The 24,718-nt window shown below is 39.7% G+C and overlaps 1 protein-coding gene across 1 annotated transcript in view; it reads right to left on the reverse strand.

Annotated features, from left to right (window-relative positions):
• Positions 1-21,907: 21,907 nt before the first annotated feature.
• Positions 21,908-24,718, reverse strand: part of HPX (hemopexin) — a gene marked incomplete in the record, with an annotated part of 182,505 nt that continues 179,694 nt past the window's right edge. The window contains 1 exon segment of the mRNA XM_053708845.1: positions 21,908-22,272. Within this exon segment, the coding sequence (XP_053564820.1) occupies positions 22,052-22,272 (221 nt within the window).

Raw genomic sequence — 24,718 nt, forward strand, 5'->3', positions numbered from 1 at the left:
TAGCAATACTTATTGTTGTACTGTACAGCACTGAGCAATATGTCATTATCTAGATGAGAGCAGGGTCATTAGTAGCACTACTTATTGTTGTATTGTATAGCCCTGAGCAATATGTCATTATCTAGATGAGAACAGGGTCATTAGTAGCACTACTTATTGTTGTACTGTACAGCAGTGAGCAATATGTCATTATCTATATGAGTGCAGGGTCATTAGTAGCACTACTTATTGTTGTACTGTGCAGCACTGAGCAATATGTCATTATCTAGATGAGAGCAGGGTCAGTAGTAGCACTACTTATTGTTGTACTGTACAGCACTGAGCAATATGTCATTATCTAGATGAGAGCAGGGTCATTAGTAGCACTACTTATTGTTGTATTGTACAGCACTGAGCAATATGTCATTATCTAGATGAGAGCTGGGTCATTAGTAGCACTACTTATTGTTGTATTGTACAGCACTGAGCAATATGTCATTATCTAGATGAGAGCAGGGTCATTAGTAGCACTACTTATTGTTGTATTGTACAGCACTGAGCAATATGTCATTATCTAGATGAGAGCTGGGTCATTAGTAGCACTACTTATTGTTGTACTGTACAGCACTGAGCAATATGTCATTATCTAGATGAGAGCAGGGTCATTAGTAGCACTACTTATTGTTGTATTGTACAGCACTGAGCAATATGTCATTATCTAGATGAGAGCTGGGTCATTAGTAGCACTACTTATTGTTATACTGTACAGCACTGAGCAATATGTCATTATCTAGATGAGAGCTGGGTCATTAGTAGCACTACTTATTGTTATACTGTACAGCACTGAGCAATATGTCATTATCTAGATGAGAACAGGGTCATTAGTAGCACTACTTATTGTTGTACTGTGCAGCAGTGAGCAATATGTCATTATCTAGATGAGAGCAGGGTCATTAGTCGCACTACTTATTGTTGTATTGTACAGCACTGAGCAATATGTCATTATCTAGATGAGAACAGGGTCATTAGTAGCACTACTTATTGTTGTATTGTATAGCACTGAGCAATATGTCATTATCTAGATGAGAGCAGGGTCATTAGTAGCACTATTATTGTTGTACTGAGCCGCACTGAGCAATATGTCATTATCTAGATGAGAGCAGGGTCATTAGTAGCACTACTTATTGTTGTACTGTACAGCACTGAGCAATATGTCATTATCTAGATGAGAGCAGGGTCATTAGTAGCACTACTTATTGTTGTACTGTACAGCACTGAGCAATATGTCATTATCTAGATGAGAACAGGGTCATTAGTAGCACTACTTATTGTTGTACTGTACAGCACTGAGCAATATGTCATTATCTAGATGAGAACAGGGTCATTAGTAGCACTACTTATTGTTGTATTGTACAGCAGTGAGCAATATGTCATTATCTAGATGAGAGCAGGGTCATTAGTAGCACTACTTATTGTTGTACTGTGCAGCACTGAGCAATATGTCATTATCTAGATGAGAACAGGGTCATTAGTAGCACTACTTATTGTTGTATTGTACAGCACTGAGCAATATGTCATTATCTAGATGAGAGCAGGGTCATTAGTAGCACTACTTATTGTTGTACTGTACAGCACTGAGCAATATGTCATTATCTAGATGAGAGCAGGGTCATTAGTAGCACTACTTATTGTTGTACTGTGCAGCACTGAGCAATATGTCATTATCTAGATGAGAACAGGGTCATTAGTAGCACTACTTATTGTTGTATTGTACAGCACTGAGCAATATGTCATTATCTAGATAAGAGCAGGGTCATTAGTAGCACTACTTATTGTTGTACTGTGCAGCACTGAGCAATATGTCATTATCTAGATGAGAACAGGGTCATTAGTAGCACTACTTATTGTTGTATTGTACAGCACTGAGCAATATGTCATTATCTAGATGAGAGCAGGGTCATTAGTAGCACTACTTATTGTTGTATTATACAGCAGTGAGCAATATGTCATTATCTAAACTAGAGCAGGGTCATTAGTAGCACTACTTATTGTTGTACTGTACAGCACTGAGCAATATGTCATTATCTAGATGAGAGCAGGGTCATTAGTAGCAGTACTTATTGTTGTACTGTACAGCACTGAGCAATATGTCATTATCTAGATGAGAGCAGGGTCATTAGTAGCACTACTTATTGTTGTACTGTACAGCACTGAGCAATATGTCATTATCTAGATGAGAGCAGGGTCATTAGTAGCACTACTTATTGTTGTATTATACAGCAGTGAGCAATATGTCATTATCTAAACTAGAGCAGGGTCATTAGTAGCACTACTTATTGTTGTACTGTGCAGCACTGAGCAATATATCATTATCTAGATTAGAGCAGGGTCATTAGTAGCACTACTTATTGTTGTACTGTACAGCACTGAGCAATATGTCATTATCTAGATGAGAGCAGGGTCATTAGTAGCACTACTTATTGTTGTACTGTACAGCACTGAGCAATATGTCATTATCTAGATGAGAGCAGGGTCATTAGTAGCACTACTTATTGTTGTATTGTACAGCACTGAGCAATATGTCATTATCTAGATGAGAGCAGGGTCATTAGTAGCACTACTTATTGTTGTATTATACAGCACTGAGCAATATGTCATTATCTAGATGAGAGCAGGGTCATTAGTAGCACTACTTATTGTTGTATTGTGCAGCACTGAGCAATATGTCATTATCTAGACGAGAGCAGGGTCATTAGTAGCACTACTTATTGTTGTACTGTGCAGCACTGAGCAATATGTCATTATCTAAACTAGAGCAGGGTCATTAGTAGCACTACTTATTGTTGTACTGTGCAGCACTGAGCAATATGTCATTATCTAAACTAGAGCAGGGTCATTAGTAGCACTACTTATTGTTGTACTGTGCAGCACTGAGCAATATGTCATTATCTAGATGAGAGCAGGGTCATTAGTAGCACTACTTATTGTTGTACTGTGCAGCACTGAGCAATATGTCATTATCTAGATGAGAGCAGGGTCATTAGTAGCACTACTTATTGTTGTATTGTACAGCACTGAGCAATATGTCATTATCTAGATGAGAGCAGGGTCATTAGTAGCACTACTTATTGTTGTATTATACAGCACTGAGCAATATGTCATTATCTAGATGAGAGCAGGGTCATTAGTAGCACTACTTATTGTTGTACTGTGCAGCACTGAGCAATATGTCATTATCTAGATGAGAGCAGGGTCATTAGTAGCACTACTTATTGTTGTACTGTGCAGTACTGAGCAATATGTCATTATCTAGATGAGAGCAGGGTCATTAGTAGCACTACTTATTGTTGTAATATACAGCACTGAGCAATATGTCATTATCTAGATGAGAGCAGGGTCATTAGTCGCACTACTTATTGTTGTACTGTACAGCACTGAGCAATATGTCATTATCTAGATGAGAGCAGGGTCATTAGTAGCACTACTTATTGTTGTACTGTGCAGCACTGAGCAATATGTAATTATCTAGATGAGAGCAGGGTCATTAGTAGCACTACTTATTGTTGTATTATACAGCACTGAGCAATATGTCATTATCTAGATGAGAGCAGGGTCATTAGTAGCAATACTTATTGTTGTACTGTACAGCACTGAGCAATATGTCATTAGCTAGATGAGAGCAGGGTCATTAGTAGCACTACTTATTGTTGTACTGTACAGCACTGAGCAATATGTCATTATCTAGATGAGAGCAGGGTCATTAGTAGCAATACTTATTGCTGTACTGTGCAGTACTGAGCAATATATCATTATCTAGATGAGAGCAGGGTCATTAGTAGCACTACTTATTGTTGTACTGTACAGCACTGAGCAATATGTCATTATCTAGATGAGAGCAGGGTCATTAGTAGCACTACTTATTGTTGTATTATACAGCACTGAGCAATATGTCATTATCTAGATGAGAGCAGGGTCATTAGTAGCACTACTTATTGTTGTACTGTGCAGCACTGAGCAATATGTCATTATCTAGATGAGAGCAGGGTCATTAGTAGCACTACTTATTGTTGTACTGTGCAGCACTGAGCAATATGTCATTATCTAGATGAGAGCAGGGTCATTAGTAGCACTACTTATTGTTGTACTGTACAGCACTGAGCAATATGTCATTATCTAGATGAGAGCAGGGTCATTAGTAGCAGTACTTATTGTTGTACGGTGCAGCACTGAGCAATATGTCATTATCTAGATGAGAGCAGGGTCATTAGTAACACTACTTATTGTTGTACTGTGCAGCACTGAGCAATATGTCATTATCTAGATGAGAGCAGGGTCATTAGTAGCAGTACTTATTGTTGTACGGTGCAGCACTGAGCAATATGTCATTATCTAGATGAGAGCAGGGTCATTAGTAGCACTACTTATTGTTGTACTGTGCAGCACTGAGCAATATGTCATTATCTAAACTAGAGCAGGGTCATTAGTAGCACTACTTATTGTTGTACGGTGCAGCACTGAGCAATATGTCATTATCTAGATGAGAGCAGGGTCATTAGTAGCACTACTTATTGTTGTACTGTATAGTACAGAGCAATATGTCATTATCTAGATGAGAGCAGGGTCATTAGTAGCACTACTTATTGTTGTACTGTATAGCACAGAGCAATATGTCATTATCTAGATGAGAGCAGGGTCATTAGTAGCACTACTTATTGTTGTACTGTGCAGCACTGAGCAATATGTCATTATCTAAACTAGAGCAGGGTCATTAGTAGCACTACTTATTGTTGTACGGTGCAGCACTGAGCAATATGTCATTATCTAGATTAGAGCAGGGTCATTAGTAGCACTACTTATTGTTGTATTGTATAGCCCTGAGCAATATGTCATTATCTAGATGAGAGCAGGGTCATTAGTAGCACTACTTATTGTTGTATTGTATAGCCCTGAGCAATATGTCATTATCTAGATGAGAGCAGGGTCATTAGTAGCACTACTTATTGTTGTACTGTGCAGCACTGAGCAATATGTCATTATCTAGATGAGAGCAGGGTCATTAGTAGCACTACTTATTGTTGTACGGTGCAGCACTGAGCAATATGTCATTATCTAGATGAGAGCAGGGTCATTAGTAGCACTACTTATTGTTGTACTGTACAGCACTGAGCAATATGTCATTATCTAGATGAGAGCAGGGTCATTAGTAGAACTACTTATTGTTGTACTGTGTAGCACTGAGCAATATGTCATTATCTAGATGAGAACAGGGTCATTAGTAGCACTACTTATTGTTGTACTGTATAGCACAGAGCAATATGTCATTATCTAGATGAGAGCAGGGTCATTAGTAGCACTACTTATTGTTGTACTGTACAGCACTGAGCAATATGTCATTATCTAGATGAGAGCAGGGTCATTAGTAGCACTACTTATTGTTGTACTGTACAGCACTGAGCAATATGTCATTATCTAGATTAGAGCAGGGTCATTAGTAGCACTACTTATTGTTGTACTGTGCAGCACTGAGCAATATGTAATTATCTAAACTAGAGCAGGGTCATAAGTAGCACTACTTATTGTTGTACTGTACAGCACTGAGCAATATGTCATTATCTAGATGAGAGCAGGGTCATTAGTAGCACTACTTATTGTACTGAGCAGCACTGAGCAATATGTCATTATCTAGATGAGAGCAGGGTCATTAGTAGCACTACTTATTGTACTGAGCAGCACTGAGCAATATGTCATTATCTAGATGAGATCAGGGTCATTAGTAGCAGTACTTATTGTTGTACTGTACAGCACTGAGCAATATGTCATTATCTAGATGAGAGCAGGGTCATTAGTCGCACTACTTATTGTTGTACTGTACAGCACTGAGCAATATGTCATTATCTAGATGAGAGCAGGGTCATTAGTAGCACTACTTATTGTTGTACTGTACAGCACTGAGCAATATGTAATTATCTAAACTAGAGCAGGGTCATAAGTAGCACTACTTATTGTTGTACTGTACAGCACTGAGCAATATGTCATTATCTAGATGAGAGCAGGGTCATTAGTAGCACTACTTATTGTTGTACTGTACAGCACTGAGCAATATGTCATTATCTAGATGAGAGCAGGGTCATTAGTAGCACTACTTATTGTTGTACTGTACAGCACTGAGCAATATGTCATTATCTAGATGAGAGCAGGGTCATTAGTAACACTACTTATTGTTGTATTGTATAGCCCTGAGCAATATGTCATTATCTAGATGAGAGCAGGGTCATTAGTAGCACTACTTATTGTTGTACTGTACAGCCCTGAGCAATATGTCATTATCTAGATGAGAGCAGGGTCATTAGTAGCACTACTTATTGTTGTATTGTACAGCACTGAGCAATATGTCATTATCTAGATGAGAGCAGGGTTATTAGTAGCAGTACTTTGGACGACTTCCGGTAGGAGGGGCTAGGTGCACAGTCGCGTGTGGAGAACGCTGCCTGTACCTTGATGCCTGAGGCAATATTGAGAAGCCGAGTGCCTATAGGCGGGTGGAACTAATCCCGTCCAGGATTCGCAAAGGCCAAAACGGAGACCGGTGGCTACCGACAGCTGGCCTGAGCTAGGCTGAGAGATCCTGCTGAAGAGGTAGCTGCCCGATCACCGGGAGGAACACGCTAGCCGCGTGGACCCACGAAGGGAGTGGCGAGCGGTAGTAGCGGTGAGAGCGCCCAGGCACCAGGCTCCCGCCCCTGGGGAAAACAACAAGGTGACAAGACAACCGGTTCACCGGCTCAGAAGGTCCCAAGGGAACCGGAGCATAAACATCAATTGTGGCTACCGTCAAGTCCTAATTACAAAAGGGAAACTCAGGAGGAGAGAGCTTGCTGCTCTAGAGAGCGACGGAGGCTGAAACCACTCCACAACTAAGATAAGTGAAAACCTATTAACTGTCATTTTTTTTTGGATCCTGCTTCTGTTTTCTCCGGGCCTGCTTGGAAAATTGGGCAGAGAAAGGGGGGGGGAGGGCCAGGTGTATATCCACAGCTAAGGCACTAAGGGGTTCCTGCGAGAGTAGGACCTGGCAACGACTGTCCTATCTCCCCCCCTGATCTTTTGCTACCCATAGTGAAAGACTTTTTAAAGAATCTCTAAGAAACCAGGGACTAAGTAAAGCAGAGACTGTTGCTGGGATAAGCATTAAAACATTAAATAAGCAAAGAATCTTCAGAGAAGTACTGGTTAAAAGGCCTAAGATACCCTATATGTAAAAGGAGGGAAAAAAAAGAGAAAAAGAAAAAAAAAAAGAAGGGGAAGGGATAAGAAAAAAAAAGAATACATATATACCTAAGGACTCTAAAAGAACTCTGCAGCATAGATATTGAGGTTTAGTGATTAACTGTAGTAATGTATATATTCCATCTGTGGTAATGCTATTGAGTACTATTGATGCTGATTATATGATTTAGAGGATAATTGAAGTACTGTGTGTATTCCATATATGATATTGTTGCTGATTAATATTGATATTGATATGGAGATTGATGATAAGATAATGAAGCATAACTTACTACTATGCTAGGCGGATAAATGTGAGATAAAACTCTGAAAATATATGTGAATCTACCCTAGCAAAAAGGTTTTGAATATGATAAATGTGTGAGAATACATGTGGATTCCCAGACATAGGATTGGTTAAAGTATTGTATAGGTGATTTGTACAAATTCCTGCACTGTGGGAGGGTAAGCAGAGTATAAACGGAGTGCGGGAAAATTTAAATTTACTTGTCAGCTGGAGATAAGACTATAAGTGGATTTTTTAGAAATTTAAACTCACCACTTATAATAAAATATTAGTGAGGTAAAAGGACATAATACCAAAAAGATCTGATAGATACATATTGAGAGTATTATTTCTGGATTAAGGTTTAAGATAGAGTAATATTACACACAATATACACAGGGTTTAAGGGAAAAGAAAAAAAAAAAAGGGGGGAAAAAAAAAAAAACGAAAGAAGAAAAGGGAATACACGAGAAATGTAGAGTTAGATCACACCAACACTATAAGTAGCGAACACACTGGTTAAATAAAATTTAACAATCTTGACCAAGAGGGTCTGCGAACAATTAAAGTACTCAAGTTGATGTTGACACTGTGAGATAGAAGAGAGCATTTTTCAATATTAAAAGAAAAGAAAGAATAAGGGAAAAGGGAGAGGGAAGAGAATAGTTAAAATTTGTTTGTCACTAGTAAATATAACCACTACAATTATGTTACTCTATTTTAGATATATATATGGAAAAATACTTAAATAAAAGTAAAACCACCTCACCAAATATGTCCTCTAGAAATAAGAATCAGGAAAGAAAGGGGAGTAGAATTTCATTAGAACCCCATGGGGGAGCAGTGGAAACAAGTCTTATCCAGAACTCGAATAATGAAGAGTTAATAAAACAACTGGATGCATTATTTACGCCTAAGTTTGAGATGATACAAAATAATATATCCACATTAACACTTGAGATCAAACAGTTTGCAACCAGACTAAACAATGTAGAGCAAAGAATCTCAGACATTGAAGATGGGGCTGTACAGAGGGAACAGGCCTTTCATTCTATGTCCATTCAAATCGAAAGTATGAAAAACAAAATAGAGGACATAGAAAATAGGGCCAGGAGAAATAACTTACGCCTTATTGGCCTAACGGAAGAAATACAAGAAAAAGACCTTAAAAGATTTGTTGATGTAGAGCTAATGGGTCTATTAAAGATTAGAGCAGAAGATCACAATATAGTGATTGAACGAATTCATAGAATAGGCCCAGAGAGGAATGAGGAAGGGAGAAATAAAGGGAACAGACCGATTATTATGAAATTATTAAATTTCCAAGGAAAGATCCAAATCATGAATGCCTATAGAAAGGCAAATGGCGAAATTAACTATAAAGGAAAGAAAATCTTACTATTTAATGATTTTTCATATGAAACATCAAATAAAAGGCGCACACTAGCTCTGATTTGTACGAAATTGATCCAGGAGGGATATCGAGCCAGACTCCTGTACCCAGCTAGACTTAGCATCCAAACTAAGCAAGGAAACAAAATTTTTACTGAAAGTGAAGAAGTTAATAAATTCTTAGAAAGTAATAGAGATAGTCTGGAGAAGTAGGAAGATCATTGTAGGTCTAATAGGTTTTCATAGTGAAATAATGGCTATAAAGTCAAATAGCCTGAGGGTATGTTTTTATTGGGGGGTTACAGTCAAAGTTATGTTTTTAGGGAAACTCAAATGTATAGAATTAAAATATGGGGCTCATGTTGGGATTACCTTTTTTTTTGTTTTTTTTTTTTCTCCTCTCTCTTCCTCTCCCTGCTATGTGGGATTCTCCCCCCCCCCCCCCTCTCATCTCCCAACTTCTTCTCTTTACCTTAAGTAAAATGGTAAAATGAGTCTGAAAATTGTTTCATGGAACGTAGATGGGATTACATCACCCATCAAGCGTAAAGCTATCTTAAGGTACGCAAAGAAATTGGGAACCCAAATATTACTACTACAGGAAACACATTTGAAGGGAGAAGAGGCGGCTAAATTAAAAGGAGGATTGGTCAAAGAAGTCATATTCACCTCAGGATATCAAAGGAAGAAAGGAGTAGCTATACTATTTAGTAAAAACCTAGAATATAAAATAGATAACTTAATCCGAGATGAGGAAGGCAGGTACATTATAATGGAAGTGGTAGTGGAGGAAAAAAAATTTGTTATATGTAATGTATACGGCCCAAATGAGGAAGATATAAGATTCTGGCAGATATTGAGGGATAAATTACTTAAAGGGACACTGTACCCAAATTTTTTCTTTTGTGATTCAGATAGAGCATGACATTTTAAGCAACTTTTTAATTTACTCCTATTATCAAATTTTCATAATTCTCTTGGTATCTTTATTTGAAATGCAAGAATGTAAGGTTAAATGCCGGCCCATTTTTGGTGAACAACCTAGGTTGTCCTTGCTGATTGGTGGATAAATTCATCCACCAATCAAAAACCGCTGTCCAGAGTTCTGAACCAAGAATAAAGCTTAGATGCCTTTTTTTTCAAATGAAGATATCAAGAGAATGAAGAAACATTGATGATAGGAGTAAATTAGAAAGTTGCTTAAAATTGCATGCTCTATCAACTCACAAAAGAAAAAAATTGGGTTCAGTGTCCCTTTAAATATTCTGGCAACACACTAATCATAGGAGGAGATTTTAATATTGCCCCAAATAGTATATTGGATAGATGTAGAGATAGCATAACGCAAACAGGGGAGAAGACACTGGACAAAACGACAATAGCTAGGAGAAAGAGAGAATCTAATATAATAAAGAAATTTCAGCAAGACCTAAAAATTTTAGACAGCTTTAGAGTCATGCATCCAGAAGACAGGGAGTATACATGCTGTTCAAAATCTAAAAAAACCTTATCTAGGATAGATTATTTTCTGGTCTCAGAGAAATCATTTGCTGCGATACAAGAAATATATATAGATATGATAACAATCTCAGATCATGCCCCTATTGCAATCGTGATGAATCTTAAGAAGAAGGATAGGAAGATTAATCAATTCTTTTTCCCAAAATACTTGATAAAAAACACCAGATTTATAAATTTTCTAAAAGAGAAGTGGGCTGATTATAAACGATTCAATGAAGGCTTTTTAGATAAAACCCATATATTTTGGAACGCCGCGAAAGCAGTGCTTAGAGGAGAGATTACAACATACCTAATACGATTAAAAAAAAAAATGAACTTACATAGACAACAGGTAACTAATTGTTTAATTAATAAATACTCTAACTACATACAGGAAAAAAATATGGTCAATTGGCAGAAATACTTACAGGCCAAAAAAAAATAGAAATAATTACTTATTACAAAATGAAATCAACGAGAATATAAAAACTTGTACACAGTTTTACAGGTATGGGAATAAGGTAGGCAGCTTCCTAGCTCGTATAGATAAAAACCACAAGACTAAAAACTTTATAACTAAAATTAAACATAAAGACCAAATGTGGACAAGCACCGAAGACATACAAAAAGCATTTCTTGAGTATTTTTCAGAATTATACTCAACACAACCTATAAATCTAGATAAGAAGGAAAAATTTTGGGCTTCACTAACAAATCCTCGTTTAGAGAGTAGTCAGCTAAGTAGTATTAATAAACCCATTACAGAAATAGAAATAAGTCAGACAATTAAAGCAATGGCGAACAATAAAGCAGCAGGCCCAAATGGTATGCCATCTGAGTTTTATAAAATTTTGAACGATGAAATAACCCCAACGTTAACTATCTTGATGAATACATTTTGGAACGGTCAGTTAAAACTGTTAGCAGACTTCAATGAGTCCACAATAATTGTAATACCTAATCCAGGAAAAGATCCACAGTCAATTGATTCTTATAGACCCATTTCACTTTTGAACATGGACTATAAGATATTAACCAGTATATTAGCTAAAAGGATACAAGGGTCACTTGATACTATAATACACCTTGATCAAACAGGATTTATGAAGGGAAGATCCTCAAACACTAATCTGAGGAAGGTCTTCTTAACAATTATAGACCACTGGTATAATAATAAATACAACAAGAAAATAAGTAAAGAAGATATTGCAATAATATCATTGGATGCAAGTAAAGCCTTTGATTCAGTTACATGGGACCATCTTGTCACTTCTCTTAGAAAATTTGGGTATGAAGGGAAATGCCTTAACACAATTGAGATGTTGTATAGGGAGTCCAGGGCATCAATTGTTATAAATAATAATAAAACACCTTATTTCCCTCTTTTAAGAGGGACAAGACAGGGATGCCCTCTGTCCCCCCCTAATTTTCAATTTAGCCTTAGAACCTCTATTGATCGCCCTGAGGAACAAGATACAATGGATAGAGGTAGGAGGTAAGAATGTGCAACTAGCTGTATATGCTGATGATCTCTTGGTATTTTCTAGAAAGTCTTGTGAAAGTTTTAATCAAATTTGTCAAATCATAGATAATTATGGTTCCTTCTCAGGGTATAATATTAATAGAAACAAATCTGAAGTTCTATGGCTACAAAAAAACCAGACATCAGAAGATAAGATCTTCAGGGAAGTGAGTAAACACATTACTTATTTGGGGATTAAGATCTCTAATAATCCTATGGAATGGTATTCTTTAAATATCTGTAATGGAGCAAGGCAATTTTCTGAAACCCTTAAAAGATGGACATCTCTCCCACTCTCTATCTCTGGCAAAATAAATTTGTTGAAGATGATTGCACTTCCAAGGCTACTATATCTGTTTCAGAATATACCTTTCTTAATCAAAAAACAGGAGATTAAGATAATTAATTCTGCGATCAAAGATTATATATGGATGGGCAAGAAACCCAGGATTAGTTATCAAAAACTAGTCCTTAAAAAAGAATTTCTAGGCCTGGGGCTCCCTAATATTGAAATGTATAATTTAGTGGCGGTTACGAATATTGCCTTAGACTGGCTCTTGGAGAGTAATCATTTCTCCCTCTTAGACATAGAAAACGGCTTAATAAAACCGCTTTGCTTAAAAAATGTTCTTCACTTAGAAATTAAAAACCTCCCAGAGTATGTTAAAAAAATAGACTTCTTCAAAGATACAATAGTGGCCTGGCATAGGACATGCAAACTTCTAGGCTTAAAGCCCTTTGCAACTAAATTTTTGTCTATCGAGGGAAATCCAGGGTTTAAACAGGGTCTTCTTTCGGGAACCTTTGCACGTTGGAGAGAGAAGGGGTTATCTAAACTTATACAATTAGTTAAAATTAATCAAGAGGTAATGAAGGTTGAAGAATTTGAAGTAATTAGGAATAGATACCGTCTGGCAGATAGACACTTCTTCTCTTTCCTACAAATCAGACACTACTGTTTGAAACTAATTCAACTACAAGGGAACAACTGGGAGCTTACAGCATTAATCCCGGTTATTAATCTAATCAAACAGGGTAAATACTCTATTTCACTTCTCTATAATCTAATAAATAATAGAAATCATAAACAGCATATAGAGCTAGGGGTCGCAAAATGGAGAGATGTATTTTTCAAGAACCTCAGTACACAAATAATACTGAAAAGTGTAGAAAGGGTAGAAGAGGCATCGCTAGCTATTCCTATGAGGGAGCAACATACTAAGATAATGTGGATGGTATATATTACACCTGAGAAAATTGCTAAGTGGGGAGGCACTGGAGAGGGAGTATTATGTATAAAATGCAGACAACAAAGTACAAACTTGCTACATAGCTTCTGGTCATGCCCAAGAATACAAAAACTATGGGGGAAAATAAACTATTGGTTAGGCAAGATATATGAGACTCAAATCACGCTACAAGCAGATCAGGTTATTTTTTTCCACTATAAGAAAGAACATCTAATGTTTAGAACATTTATAACATTAGTAATTTTAATAGCAAGGAATCTTATATTAAAAGGGTGGAAGAAAGTCAAAACCCCAACTCTAACATTGATAAGGGAAAATATTCACCACCAATTCTTGATAGAACTTCAAGATACTTTGTTCCATATTGAAACTAATATCACCCGCTTCTTTGATAAATGGGGAAGGTGGGTTAAAACCCAAGACTTAGAAGAACAGAAACGAATAATTAAAAAGTTTGATAATACAGTATACATAGAAAACTGTAGACTTAGAGGAGAATGGTTATTTGAATAGGATAGCTGTTCTATAGGGGGAGGGGGGGAGGGGGGGGAGGCGGGAGGGGAATACCCTCTTTTTTTTTTCTCTTTCTTTTACTTTCATTTTCCTGTTTTTGAATATGCGTTGGTTTTATTTGTTTGGGGTGTGGGGGAAGTATACCCGACTGAATAAGAGTTAAGTTGAACATTATATACGCCATATTGAAATTTTGACAAGAGTAATTATTTACTCCTGTGATCGAAAGTGAGTTTGAATGTTTATTTGTTTTCTCTTGCTCTCGCTCCTTATGTATTCTTTACTGTTAATTAAAAATGGAAAGGAGTGATGAGACTAGTAATATAGTTTGGAAGGTAAACTTTGATATTATATCAAGACAAAAATATCTGAATTGATGGAATTAGTGTAATACGTATGCAGATAAATATGTATAATATTTTGCTAGATTTGTTTTGTTGAAACAATTTACTGTTTTTCTTCCTTTTTCTGTATCTGATATAGAATATCAATAAAACTTCTTTCAAAAAAAAAAAAAAAGAAAAAGTAGCAGTACTTATTGTTGTACTGTGCAGCACTGAGCAATATGTCATTATCTAGATGAGAGCAGGGTCATTAGTAACACTACTTATTGTTGTACTGTGCAGCACTGAGCAATATATCATTATCTAGATGAGAGCAGGGTCATTAGTAGCACTACTTATTGTTGTACTGTACAGCACTGAGCAATATGTCATTATCTAGATGAGAGCAGGGTCATTAGTAGCACTACTTATTGTTGTATTGTATAGCACTGAGCAATATGTCATTATCTAGATGAGAGCAGGGTCATTAGTAACACTACTTATTGTTGTACTGTACAGCACTGAGCAATATGTCATTATCTAGATGAGAACAGGGTCATTAGTAGCAATACTTATTGTTGTACTGTACAGCACTGAGCAATATGTCATTATCTAGATGAGAGCAGGGTCATTAGTAGCACTACTTATTGTTGTACTGTACAGCACTGAGCAATATGTCATTATCTAGATGAGAGCAGGGTCATTAGTAGCACTACTTATTGTTGTATTGTATAGCACTGAGCAATATGTCATTATCTAGATGAGAGCAGGGTCATTAGTAGAACTACTTATTGTTGTACTGTGCAGCACTGAGCAATATGTCATTATCTAGATGAGAGCAGGGTCATTAGTAACACTACTTATTGTTGTACTGTGCAGCACTGAGCAATATGTCATTATCTAGATGAGAGCAGGGTCATTAGTAGCACTACTTATTGTTGTACTGTACAGCACTGAGCAATATGTCATTATCTAGATGAGAGCAGGGTCATTAGTAGCACTACTTATTGTTGTATTGTATAGCACTGAGCAATATGTCATTATCTAGATGAGAGCAGGGTCATTAGTAGAACTACTTATTGTTGTACTGTGCAGCACTGAGCAATATGTCATTATCTAGATGAGAGCAGGGTCATTAGTAGCACTACTTATTGTTGTATTGTGCAGCACTGAGCAATATGTCATTATCTAGATGAGAGCAGGGTCATTAGTAGCACTACTTATTGTTGTATTGTGCAGCACTGAGCAATATGTCATTATCTAGATGAGAGCAGGGTCATTAGTAGCACTACTTATTGTTGTACTGTGCAGCACTGAGCAATATGTCATTATCTAGATGAGAGCAGGGTCATTAGTAGCACTACTTATTGTTGTACTGTACAGCACTGAGCAATATGTCATTATCTAGATGAGAGCAGGGTCATTAGTAGCACTACTTATTGTTGTACTGTGCAGCACTGAGCAATATGTCATTATCTAGATGAGAGCAGGGTCATTAGTAACACTACTTATTGTTGTACTGTACAGCACTGAGCAATATGTCATTATCTAGATGAGAACAGGGTCATTAGTAGCACTACTTATTGTTGTACTGTGCAGTACTGAGCAATATGCCATTAGCTAGATGAGAACAGGGTCATTAGTAGCACTACTTATTGTTGTACGGTGCAGCACTGAGCAATATGTCATTATCTAGATGAGAGCAGGGTCATTAGTAGCACTACTTATTGTTGTACTGTGCAGCAGTGAGCAATATGTCATTATCTAGATGAGAGCAGGGTCATTAGTAGCACTACTTATTGTTGTATTGTACAGCACTGAGCAATATGTCATTAGCTAGATGTGATCAGGGTCATTAGTAGCACTACTTATTGTTGTACGGTGCAGCACTGAGCAATATGTCATTATCTAGATGAGAGCAGGGTCATTAGTAGCACTACTTATTGTTGTACTTTGCAGCACTGAGCAATATGTCATTATCTAGATGAGAGCAGGGTCATTAGTAGCACTACTTATTGTTGTACTGTGCAGCACTGAGCAATATGTCATTATCTAGATGAGAACAGGGTCATTAGTAGCACTACTTATTGTTGTACTGTGCAGCACTGAGCAATATGTCATTATCTAGATGAGAGCAGGGTCATTAGTAGCACTACTTATTGTTGTACTGTGCAGCACTGAGCAATATGTCATTATCTAGATGAGAGCAGGGTCATTAGTAGCACTACTTATTGTTGTACGGTGCAGCACTGAGCAATATGTCATTATCTAGATGAGAGCAGGGTCATTAGTAGCACTACTTATTGTTGTACGGTGCAGCACTGAGCAATATGTCATTATCTAGATGAGAGCAGGGTCATTAGTAGCACTACTTATTGTTGTATTATACAGCAGTGAGCAATATGTCATTATCTAGATGAGTGCAGGGTCATTAGTACCACTACTTATTGTTGTACTGTATAGCAGTGAGCAATATGTCATTATCTAGATGAGAGTAGTGTCATTAGTAGCACTACTTATTGTTGTACTGTGCAGCACTGAGCAATATGTCATTATCTAGATGAGAACAGGGTCATGAGTAGCACTACTTATTGTAGTATTGTACAGCAATGAGCAATATGTCATTATCTAGATGAGAGCAGGGTCATTAGTAGCACTACTTATTGTTGTACTGTACAGCAGTGAGCAATATGTCATTATCTAGATGAGAACAGGGTCATTAGTAGCACTACTTATTGTTGTACTGTACAGCAGTGAGCAATATGTCATTATCTAGATGAGAGCAGGGTCATTAGTAGCACTACTTATTGTTGTACTGTACAGCACTGAGCAATATGTCATTATCTAGATGAGAGCAGGGTCATTAGTAGCACTACTTATTGTTGTACTGTACAGCAGTGAGCAATATGTCATTATCTAGATGAGAGCAGGGTCATTAGTAACACTACTTATTGTTGTACTGTACAGCAGTGAGCAATATGTCATTATCTAATTGTAACGGTGCCAGTAATGAGGACAACTAGCCAGGAAGCCAGCACACAAGGTATGTACTTTTGTATTATTGTAACGGTGCCGATAATGAGGACAACTAGCCAGGAAGCCAGCACACAAGGTAGGTAATTTTGTAAAATTGTAATGGTGCCGATAATGAGGACAACTAGCCAGGAAGCCAGCACACAAGGTAGGTACTTTTGTATAATTGTAGCGGTGCCGGTAATGAGGATAACCAGCCAGGAAGCCAACACACAAGGTAGGTACTTTTGTATAATTGTAACGGTGCCGGTAATGAGGACATCTAGCCAGTAAGCCAGCACACAAGGTAGGTACTTTTGTAAAATTGTAATGGTGCCGGTAATGAGGACATTTAGCCAGAAAGCCAGCACACAAGGTAGGTACTTTTGTATAATTGTAGCGGTGCCGGTAATGAGGATAACCAGCCAGGAAGCCAGCTCACAAGGTAGGTACTTTTGTATAAGTGTAACGGTGCCGGTAATGAGCACAACTAGCCAGGAAGCCAGCACACAAGGTAGGTACTTTTGCATAATTGTAATGGTGCCGGTAATGAGGACAACCAGCTAGGAACCCAGCACACAAGGTAGGTACTTTTGTATAATTGTAACGGTGCCGGTAATGAGGACATCTAGCCAGAAAGCCAGCACACAAGGTAGGTACTTAGTATAATTGTAACGGTGCCGGTAATGAGGACAACTAGCCAGGAAGCCAGCACACAAGGTAGGTACTTTTGTATAATTGTAAAGGTGCCGATAATGAGGACATCTAGCCAGGAAGCCAGCACACAAGGTAGGTACTTAGTATAATTGTAACGGTGCCGGTAATGAGGACAACTAGCCAGGAAGCCAGCACACAAGGTAGGTACTTTTGTATAATTGTAAAGGTGCCGATAATGAGGACATCTAGCCAGGAAGCCAGCACACAAGGTAGGTACTTAGTATAATTGTAACGGTGCCGGTAATTAGGACAACTAGCCAGGAAGCCAGCACACAAGGTAGGTACTTTTGTAAAATTGTAATGGTGCCGGTAATGAGGACAACTAGCCAGGAAGTCAGCACACAAGGTAGGTACTTTTGTAAAATTGTAATGGTGCCGGTAATGAGGACAACTAGCCAGGAAGCCAGCACACAAGGTAGGTACTTAGTATAATTGTAACGGTGCCGGTAATGAGGACATCTAGCCAGGAAGCCAGCACATAAGGTAGGTACTTTTGTAAAATTGTAACGGTGCCGGTAATGAGGACAACTAGCCAGGAAGTCAGCACACAAGGTAGGTACTTTTGTAAAATTGTAATGGTGCCGGTAATGAGGACAACTAGCCAGGAAACCAGCACACAAGGTAGGTACTTTTGTAAAATTGTAACTGTGCCGGTAATGAGGACATTTAGCCAGAAAGCCAGCACACAAGGTAGGTACTTTTGTATAATTGTAGCGGTGCCGGTAATGAGGATAACCAGCCAGGAAGCCAGCTCACAAGGTAGGTACTTTTGTATAATTGTAACGGTGCCGGTAATGAGCACAACTAGCCAGGAAGCCAGCACACAAGGTAGGTACTTTTGTATAATTGTAATGGTGCCGGTAATGAGGACAACCAGCTAGGAACCCAGCACACAAGGTAGGTACTTTTGTATAATTGTAACGGTGCCGGTAATGAGGACATCTAGCCAGAAAGCCATCACACAAGGTAGGTACTTTTGTATAATTGTAGCGGTGCCGGTAATGAGGACAACTAGCCAGGAAGCCAGCACACAAGGTAGGTACTTAGTATAATTGTAACGGTGCCGGTAATGAGGACAACTAGCCAGGAAGCCAGCACACAAGGTAGGTACTTTTGTATAATTGTAAAGGTGCCGATAATGAGGACATCTAGCCAGGAAGCCAGCACACAAGGTAGGTACTTAGTATAATTGTAACGGTGCCGGTAATGAGGACAACTAGCCAGGAAGCCAGCACACAAGGTAGGTACTTTGTATAATTGTAATGGTGCCGGTAATGAGGACAATTAGCCAGGAAGCCAGCACACAAGGTAGGTACTTAGTATAATTGTAACGGTGCCGGTAATGAGGACAACTAGCCAGGAAGCCAGCACACAAGGTAGGTACTTTTGTATAATTGTAATGGTGCCGGTAATGAGGACAACTAGCCAGGAAGCCAGCACACAAGGTAGGTACTTTGTATAATTGTAATGGTGCCGGTAATGAGGACAACTAGCCAGGAAGCCAGCACACAAGGTAGGTACTTAGTATAATTGTAACGGTGCCGGTAATTAGGACAACTAGCCAGGAAGCCAGCACACAAGGTAGGTACTTTTGTAAAATTGTAATGGTGCCGGTAATGAGGACAACTAGCCAGGAAGTCAGCACACAAGGTAGGTACTTTTGTAAAATTGTAATGGTGCCGGTAATGAGGACAACTAGCCAGGAAGCCAGCACACAAGGTAGGTACTTAGTATAATTGTAACGGTGCCGGTAATGAGGACATCTAGCCAGGAAGCCAGCACATAAGGTAGGTACTTTTGTAAAATTGTAACGGTGCCGGTAATGAGGACAACTAGCCAGGAAGTCAGCACACAAGGTAGGTACTTTTGTAAAATTATAATGGTGCCGGTAATGAGGACAACTAGCCAGGAAACCAGCACACAAGGTAGGTACTTTTGTAAAATTTTAACGGTGCCGGTAATGAGGACATTTAGCCAGAAAGCCAGCACACAAGGTAGGTACTTTTGTATAATTGTAGCGGTGCCGGTAATGAGGATAACCAGCCAGGAAGCCAGCTCACAAGGTAGGTACTTTTGTATAATTGTAACGGTGCCGGTAATGAGCACAACTAGCCAGGAAGCCAGCACACAAGGTAGGTACTTTTGTATAATTGTAATGGTGCCGGTAATGAGGACAACCAGCTAGGAACCCAGCACACAAGGTAGGTACTTTTGTATAATTGTAACGGTGCCGGTAATGAGGACATCTAGCCAGAAAGCCATCACACAAGGTAGGTACTTTTGTATAATTGTAGCGGTGCCGGTAATGAGGACAACTAGCCAGGAAGCCAGCACACAAGGTAGGTACTTAGTATAATTGTAACGGTGCCGGTAATGAGGACAACTAGCCAGGAAGCCAGCACACAAGGTAGGTACTTTTGTATAATTGTAAAGGTGCCGATAATGAGGACATCTAGCCAGGAAGCCAGCACACAAGGTAGGTACTTAGTATAATTGTAACGGTGCCGGTAATGAGGACAACTAGCCAGGAAGCCAGCACACAAGGTAGGTACTTTGTATAATTGTAATGGTGCCGGTAATGAGGACAATTAGCCAGGAAGCCAGCACACAAGGTAGGTACTTAGTATAATTGTAACGGTGCCGGTAATGAGGACAACTAGCCAGGAAGCCAGCACACAAGGTAGGTACTTTTGTATAATTGTAATGGTGCCGGTAATGAGGACAACTAGCCAGGAAGCCAGCACACAAGGTAGGTACTTTGTATAATTGTAATGGTGCCGGTAATGAGGACAACTAGCCAGGAAGCCAGCACACAAGGTAGGTACTTAGTATAATTGTAACGGTGCCGGTAATGAGGACAACTAGCCAGGAAGCCAGCACACAAGGTAGGTACTTTTGTATAATTGTAAAGGTGCCGATAATGAGGACATCTAGCCAGGAAGCCAGCACACAAGGTAGGTACTTTTGTATAATTGTAACGGTGCCGGTAATGAGGACAACTAGCCAGAAAACCAGCACACAAGGGTCTAGAGCAGTGATGGTGAACCTTGGCAGATATTTTAATGCTACATTTCTTCTGTAATGTTTGACTGGACTTCAGAGTGCCTAAGCATTATGGGACATGTAGTTCTGAAACCTCTGGAGTTGCCAAGGTGTACCATCAAAGGTCTAGCGATTCACATGATGTAACATGTAGCCAGCGGCACATCTGGCTGTGCTAGTAACCCGGTGCTTGGGGCTAATGCCGCAAAAAGAGGTGAAATCTGGTCAGAAATCTCCTGAGATACAGATCAACAGAAGTGCAAAGGAGAACAGAACCAGAAACAAACAAATTAGTGCAAAACTACAGTCTTGTGCTCCTGCTACTGGGAGCTATCTGAGCACACCTGGTGAGCCAATGACAAGAGACATATATGTGCAGCCACCAATCAGCAGCTAACTCCCAGTACTTCATTGCTGCTCCTGAGCTTACCACAAAGGATACAAAGGGAACAAAGCAAATGAGATAATAGAAGTAAATTGAAAAGTTGTTTAACCATTTGTCAGAAAAAAATGCCCAAAAATACTTGAGAATATTTCGTTTTTATTGTTATCAGAAATAGAGCCTTGTTTTTTATGTATTAAAAGTATCTATTTATTTTAAGTAGGCAGCCGAAGGTATTGATCTAGGCCCGTTTTGTTATATTTCACCATTTCACCGCCATAGTGGTGTAGATCTTACCCTCCCACTAAACTGATCCCTACCTGATCCCTCCCAAACAGCTCTCTTCCCTCTGCCCCTCCCCCACCATCTTATGTACTGGGAGAAAGTCTCCCAGTATGCAGTTAAATAAATGTTTTAAACCCACCTCCCTGATCCTTCCCAATCAGCTCTCTAAGCCTCCCCCTCTCACTATTAGCAGCCATTATAGGTACTGGCAGCTGTTTGCCAGTGCCCAGTTTATACATTTTTTATTTTATTCATTAATATTATATGGTTTTCTGTAGTGTAGGGATCCCTCCTCCCCTCCATTTTTTTCATCCATAGGAACCCCCTCCTCCCTGTCATAGCCCTTTGGTGTAAGGGTCCATCCCTTACCAAATCTCCCCTCACTTCCCCTCCCACAATGGGCTGTACACAATGCAGTAAATTGATGCAGAAAAAAAATGATGTTTTATCAAATATTTATTGTGTAAAATCAATAAAATCTATAAATCTTATCTTGACCAAAGGGGGTTTAAACTTGAATATTAACAGTGTTGTCTGGAAAAACAGAATGATTACTGTATGTGAGAGAGGTCTCTCCTGAAACTAACAGTCAAAGAAATTAGCTGTTATGTTCCCAGGTCTGGGCAGCCCCACAGCTGACACCAGCTCTTCTACGTTCTTGTAGTGATAGTAGAAAGGTCCAATAAACAGGTCAATGCCATTAATGCCACACATTGCGCTGTCCACATGATCGTGCACGATGGGTCTCTCTGGGCCTTGGCGCCGGGGGCTCTGGCTGAGATCCACCATTTGTATCTTGTTACCTATGTACAGGGAAGGAATTTATTAAGGCTGCTGTGTTTTGTCAGACATAGCGAGTGAGAGAAGCTCTATAGTCCTTTTTTCTGTATCTGTGCTGGGTTCCATAATGCTACAGCACTTTTTTTAGTGGCAGTTCTAGGGGGTCTATATAACCTATTTTACTTAGCACCCCAAAACCTCACAGTCACCAGCTGTCCTAAATTTGTAAACAAGTGACTTATTGACATGTCCTGTTGTCTGCACAGAGCAAGGGGACACAACAGAGGAAAATTATTCTAAAATAAAGGCAGAAACAGGTAGTAGGATATTGAGTTCCTACTAGACTCTACTGCACCCCTCAGATTTAGCTTTACACCTCCTCTATGTACTTGTAAATGAGACAGAACCCCAAAAGTAAGGGAATGTGAAGTATAGAAATAATAAAAGACATGTTTATTACGGAAATTGTAACTAAACTCTATGGGTCATTAACTTGCCCCATCCCTCAACTGCCTCTAAATAAAGGAGATAGCCCGGGCACAGACTCTATTCTCACCTAGCCCGGGCACAGACTGTATTCCCTCTAAGGCATAGAATGTGTTCTAACCTAGCCTGTGCACTGACTGTGTTCTAACCTAGCCTGGGCATAGAATGTGTTCTAACCTAGCCTGGGCATAGAATGTGTTCTAACCTAGCCTGGGCATAGACTGTGTTCTAACCTAGCCTGGGCATAGAATGTGTTCTAACCTAGCCTGGGCATAGAATGTGTTCTAACCTAGCCTGGGCACAGACTGTGTTCTAACCTAGCCTGGGCACAGACTGTGTTCTAACCTAGCCTGGGCACAGACTGTGTCCTAACCTAGCCTGTGCACAGACTGTGTTCTAACCTAGCCTGTGCACAGACTGTGTTCTAACCTAGCCTGTGCACAGACTGTGTTCTAACCTAGCCTGGGCATAGAATGTGTTCTAACCTAGCCTGGGCACAGACTGTGTTCTAACCTAGCCTGGGCACAGACTGTGTTCTAACCTAGCCTGGGCATAGACTGTGTTCTAACCTAGCCTGTGCACTGACTGTGTTCTAACCTAGCCTGGGCATAGAATGTGTTCTAACCTAGCCTGTGCACAGACTTTGTTCTAACCTAGCCTGGGCACACACTGTGTTCTAACCTAGACTGGGCATAGAATGTGTTTTAACCTAGCCTGTGCACTGACTGTGTTCTAACCTAGCCTGGGCACAGACTGTGTTCTAACCTAGCCTGGGCATAGAATGTGTTCTAACCTAGCCTGGGCATAGAATGTGTTCTAACATAGCCTGTGCACTGACTGTGTTCTAACCTAGCCTGGGCATAGAATGTGTTCTAACCTAGCCTGGGCATAGAATGTGTTCTAACCTAGCCTGGGCACAGACTGTGTTCTAACCTAGCATTTGCACAGACTGTGTTCTAACCTAGCCTGTTCATAGACTGTGTTCTAACCTAGCCTGGGCATAGAATGTGTTCTAACCTAGCCTGGGCATAGACTGTGTTCTAACCTAGCCTGGGCACAGACTGTGTTCTAACCTAGCATTTGCACAGACTGTGTTCTAACCTAGCCTGGGCATAGACTGTGTTCTAACCTAGACTGGGCACAGACTGTGTTCTAACCTAGACTGGGCACAGACTGTGTTCTAACCTAGCCTGTGCACTGACTGTGTTCTAACCTAGCCTGGGCATAGAATGTGTTCTAACCTAGCCTGGGCATAGACTGTGTTCTAACCTAGCCTGGGCACAGACTGTGTTCTAACCTAGCCTGTGCACAGACTTTGTTCTAACCTAGCCTGGGCATAGAATGTGTTCTAACCTAGCCTGGGCATAGAATGTGTTCTAACCTAGCCTGGGCACAGACTGTGTTCTAACCTAGCCTGGGCATAGAATGTGTTCTAACCTAGCCTGGGCATAGAATGTGTTCTAACCTAGCCTGGGCATAGAATGTGTTCTAACCTAGCCTGGGCATAGAATGTGTTCTAACCTAGCCTGGGCACAGACTGTGTTCTAACCTAGCCTTTGCACAGTCTGTGTTCTAACCTAGCCTGGGCATAGACTGTGTTCTAACCTAGCCTGGGCACAGACTGTGTTCTAACCTAGCCTGGGCACAGACTGTGTTCTAACCTAGCCTGGGCATAGACTGTGTTCTAACCTAGCCTGGGCACAGACTGTGTTCTAACCTAGCCTGGGCATAGACTGTGTTCTAACCTAGCCTGGGCACAGACTGTGTTCTAACCTAGCCTGGGCACAGACTGTGTTCTAACCTAGCCTGGGCATAGACTGTGTTCTAACCTAGCCTGGGCACAGACTGTGTTCTAACCTAGCCTGGGCACAGACTGTGTTCTAACCTAGCTTGGGCCTAGTACGTTGCATAGTACGTGTTCTCACCTAGCTTGGGCATAGTACGTGTTCTCACCTAGCTTGGGCATAGTACGTGTTCTCACCT

Source organism: Bombina bombina, chromosome 3 (assembly GCF_027579735.1).
Source record: "Bombina bombina isolate aBomBom1 chromosome 3, aBomBom1.pri, whole genome shotgun sequence".
Lineage (NCBI taxonomy): Eukaryota > Metazoa > Chordata > Amphibia > Anura > Bombinatoridae > Bombina > Bombina bombina.